Source organism: Piliocolobus tephrosceles, chromosome 21, assembly GCF_002776525.5.
Source record: "Piliocolobus tephrosceles isolate RC106 chromosome 21, ASM277652v3, whole genome shotgun sequence".
Classification (NCBI taxonomy): domain Eukaryota; kingdom Metazoa; phylum Chordata; class Mammalia; order Primates; family Cercopithecidae; genus Piliocolobus; species Piliocolobus tephrosceles.
The window spans coordinates 8,735,726-8,740,103 of NC_045454.1; the positions used below are offsets into that span (position 1 = coordinate 8,735,726).

Genomic DNA, 4,378 nt, shown 5'->3' on the forward strand with positions numbered 1-4,378 from the left:
CGCCCGCCTTGGCCTCCCAAATTGCTGGAATTATAGGCGTGAGCCACTGGGCCAGGTCCAATTTTGTTTGTTTGTTTGTTTTTATACCCAGAACGCCCTCCAATCCCTCCAACACCCAGCTTCAAATGCCTGGTCCCCTATTGCATGCCTCAGCCCCCAACTCCCAGTCACAGCCCCCAAACCGTCTCCAGAGCCCCTTTCCCCTTCATAGAGACAGGCAGACAACAGACAGACACAGACACACAAGGTCCCGGCGCTGGCTTTTATTGGCTCCTGGCAGGGAGGAGGTGTCCCAGGCCGGGCCAGGCAGGAGAGAGCTGGGGCCAGGGGAGCTTCAGTCTGTGTGGTGGAGGCTCAGATTTGGAGCTGGAGGGGTTGGTGGCGGATTTTAGAGGCTGAGCTTGGGGCCAGGGTCCCTGGGTCTGGGCTGGGAGACTCAGTCAGAAATAGGTGTTGCTTATCCTCTGGGACTGTGACGGCCCCTCCCTGGGGCTGGGGGTATGACAGGGACAGAAGCTGACCCAGGGGGTTCCTGAGAGCCCATGAGCAGGAGGATGCCAGGGACTGCATCTGCCTCCTGCGGGGCCTGGACAGGGAGGGGGCTAGACCACGGCGGCCCCTCCTTGGGTCACTGTGTGGGGCCCTGAGGCTGTGGCAGGTGCACGGGGCTCGGGTCACTGTGCTGGGCCCCTGAGGCCGTGGCAGGTGCACGGAGCTCACAGCTCATCGTGGTGCCGGGTCAGGTCCTCGCCATAGTTGGTGGCCTGACTGCCCACAAACATGTTCCAATTACCCAGGATCTCCGCTTTGCTCAGCCGCCCGTCCTGGAGGGAGGGTCAGGGTTTAGAGGGGACAACACGGCCCTGCTTTCTTTCTTTTTTTTTTTGAGACGGAGTCTCGCTCTGCCGCCCAGGCTGGAGTGCAGTGGCCGGATCTCGGCTCACTGCAAGCTCCGCCTCCCGGGTTCACGCCATTCTCCTGCCTCAGCCTCCCGAGTAGCTGGGACTACAGGTGCCCGCCACTGCGCCCAGCTAATTTTTTGTATTTTTAGTAGAGACGGGGTTTCACCATGTTAGCCAGGATGGTCTCGATCTCCTGACCTTGTGATCCGCCCGCCTCGGCCTCCCAAAGTGCTGGGATTACAGGCTTGAGCCACCGCGCCCGGCAACGGCCCTGCTTTCGAAAGCCCTCCCCGCATCCAAGTGTGTCCCCAAATCTCTGGGACCCTTCTCTCTGGGCCTCTGTCCCTTTCTCTCTGAGTCTGTCCCCGTCTTGGTCCCTGTCCTTTTCTCTTTGGGTCTCTAGGTCTCTGTCCACCTCTCTGAGTCTCTGTCCCCCTCTCTCTGAATCTCTTTCCCCCCCCCCCCGGGTCTCTGTCCTCTCTCTCTGGGTCTCTGTCCTCTCTCTCTGGGACTCTTTCCCTGTCTCTCTGAGTCTGTCCCCCTGTCTTGGTCCCTGTCCTTCTCTCTTTGGGTCTCTGGGTCTCTGTCCCCCTGTCTCTCTGGGACTCTGTTCCCCACTCTCTCTGGGTCTCTGTCCCCCTCTCTTTTCTTCTCTCTCCGTCCTTCTTTTTTTATCCCACCTAAAAGGGACCCTAAGCTCCAGGCCCAGGTCTTGCTCATTTCTGGAGGCTGGCATGCGACGCCCACCCGCTCCTGCCGCGGCCCCATCACTGCACCTTGTCCATGTCGCTCTCGTGCAGGAGGTGATTGGCTTCCACCAGGGGCTGGTCCTGGGCCGGGGGCAGCACCCAGTGGCCCACTTCACTCCCATCCAGGTGCCCGTCCTTGTTCAGATCCCGGAAGTCCCGGAACTGCTGCCTCTCCGTCTGCACCCACGCCGGCTCCTCCTCCCCAGGCTCGGCTGAGTACAGATCCGCTGGGGGACAGGACAGAGGGGACAAGGTCAGGGGCATCTCTGGGGGTCTAGTGGAGCTGGGGCCTGATCCTGGCTCTGATACTTCCTGAACCAGGCCCTTAAGCAACTCACTACCCTCTCTCCCGCCTCAGCTTCCTCTTCTGTTTCAATGGAATTAGTAACAAAACCTGCTTACGAGCAATCATTTATGTTACAGGTGAAATTCATTTGATGGGTTGACTGCATGATTGATTGATTTCATTGATACACATGTGAAGTAGTGTGTGCATTGGGCAAGGCAGTGCCTGGCACAGCGTAAGCAATGTCTATGCAGGAGGAACGTGCAAGGATGTTTGGGGCCAGTTAGCAGGTGACAGATATGCCAGGTGCAGTGATGACTGTAATCCCACACTTTGGGAGACCCAGGCAAGAGGGTCATTTGAGGCGAAGATTCAAGACCAATCTGGGCAACATAGCAAGACCCTGTTTCTACAAGATTTTTTTTTTTTTTGAGATGGAGTCTTGCTCTGATCACCCCACACCACTCCAGCCTGGGCAACAGGGCAAGATCCCATCTCTTTAAAAAAAAAAAAGTTTTAAAGACGAAATTTCGCTCTTGTTGCCCAGGCTGGAGTGCAAGGCACAATTTTGGCTCACTGCAGCCTCTGCCTCCTGGGTTCAAGTGATTCTCGTGCCTCAGCCTCACGAGTAGCTGGGATTACAGGCACGTGCCACCATGCCCAGCTAATTTTTGTATTTTTAGTAGAGACGGGGGTTTCACCATCTTGGCCAGGCTGGTCTTGAACTCCTGACCTCATGATCCACCTGCCTCAGCCTCCCAAAAGTGCTGGGATTACAGGCTGGAGTGCAGTGGCACAATCTCGGCTCACTGCAACCTCCACCTCCCGGTTTCAAGTTATTCTCCTGCCTCAGCCTCCTGAGTAGCTGGGATTACAGGCACCCACGACCACATCCAGCTAATTTTTGTAGTTTTAGTAGAGACAGGGTTTCATCATGTTAGCCAGGCTGGTCTTGGACTCCTGACCTCAAATGATCCACCCACCTCAGCCTCCTAAAGTGCTGGGAATACAGGTGTGAGCCACGGCGCCCACCCCAATTTTATACATTTTGATATGTTACTGTAGGGAGGAGTTAAGAAATAGGTGCCAGAGCCCAAATGTTCAAATTCCAGCCCTGCTTCTTCCCATTGTCTTTAGCAGATTCCTTCAACCCTCTGGGCCTCAGGTGTCATCTGTATAATGGAGGCTAGTGATAGTTTCTGCCTTATAGAGCTGAGGAATGGAAGATGAAGTCTTAATGGGATGAAGTAATTGAGAAGACAGGCCGGGTGCAGTGGCTCACGCCTGTAATCCCAGCACTTTGGGAGGCCAAGGCCGGCAGATCACCTGAGGTCAGGAGTTCAAGACCAGCCTGACCAACATGGTGAAACCCCGTCTCTACTAAAAATACAAAATTAGCCGGGCGTGGTGGTGCACACCTGTAGTCCCACCTACTCAGGAGGCTGAAACAAGGGAATTGCTTGAACCTGGGAGGCGGAGGTTGCAATGAGCTGAGATCCGCCACTGCACTCCAGCCTGGGCAACAAGACCAAGACTCCGTCTCAAAAAAAAAAAAAGAGAGAGAGAGAGAGATGGGGACAGCTGCCAGCATCTGGGGCCTGTGACTTCTTGTGTCAGGGCCTGTCCTGTGTATGGGAGAAAGCTCAGGGGCATCCCTGGGCTCCATCCAGGAGATGTCAGTAGCATCCTCTCCCCACTAGAAGTAACAACCAGAAATATCTCCAGAGGCCACACTGGGCCTGGAGTCTTAGCTACTTGGGAGGCTGAGGTGGGAGGATCCTTTGAGCCCAGGAGGTCAAAGCTGCAGTGAGCCAAGATCACCCCACTGCACTCCAGCCTGGGCGACAGGGCAAGACCCCATCTCTCTCTCTCTTTTTTTTTTTTTAGAGACAGAGTTTCGCTCTTTTTGCCCAGGTTGGAGTGCAGTGGCGTGATCTCGGCTCACTGCAACCTCTGCCTCCCAGGTTCTAGCAATTCTCCTGCCTCTGCCTCCCGAGTAGCTGGGATTACAGGCGCCTGCCACCATGCCCAGCTAATTTTTGTATTTTTAGTAGAGACGGGGTTTCACCATCTTGGCCAGACTGGTCTTGAACTCCTGACCTCATGATCCACCCATCTCAGCCTCCCAAAGTGCTGGGATTACAGGCCTGAGCCACTGCTCCTGGCCCGACCCCATCTCTTAAGAAAAATAAAATAAAAATATTCTCTCAGCCAGGTGTGGTGATTCACGCCTGTAATCCCAGCTCTTTGGGAGGCCAAGGTGGGAAGATTGTTTGAGCCCAGGAGTTCTAGTCCAACCTGGACAATATAGTGAGACCCCATCTCTATTTAATAGAGAGACAGACACACACACACACACACACACACACACACACAGACAGACAGAAAGACAGTGACAGAAAGAAAGAAAGAAACAAAGAAAGAATAAAGAGAAAGAAAGA

General features: G+C 54.8%; 1 protein-coding gene across 3 annotated transcripts in view; it reads right to left on the reverse strand.

Annotated features, from left to right (window-relative positions):
- Positions 1–243: 243 nt before the first annotated feature.
- The window catches only part of RCN3 (reticulocalbin 3), a 13,177-nt gene continuing 9,042 nt past the window's right edge, over positions 244–4,378 (reverse strand). For all 3 annotated transcript variants that reach the window (XM_026457362.1, XM_026457360.1, XM_026457361.2), the window contains 2 exons: positions 1,679–1,878; positions 244–824 (listed from right to left, as the gene is read on the reverse strand). In XM_026457362.1, the coding sequence (XP_026313147.1) occupies positions 717–824; positions 1,679–1,878 (308 nt within the window). In that variant the 3' untranslated portion in view covers positions 244–716. The remainder of the gene's footprint in view (positions 825–1,678; positions 1,879–4,378) is intronic.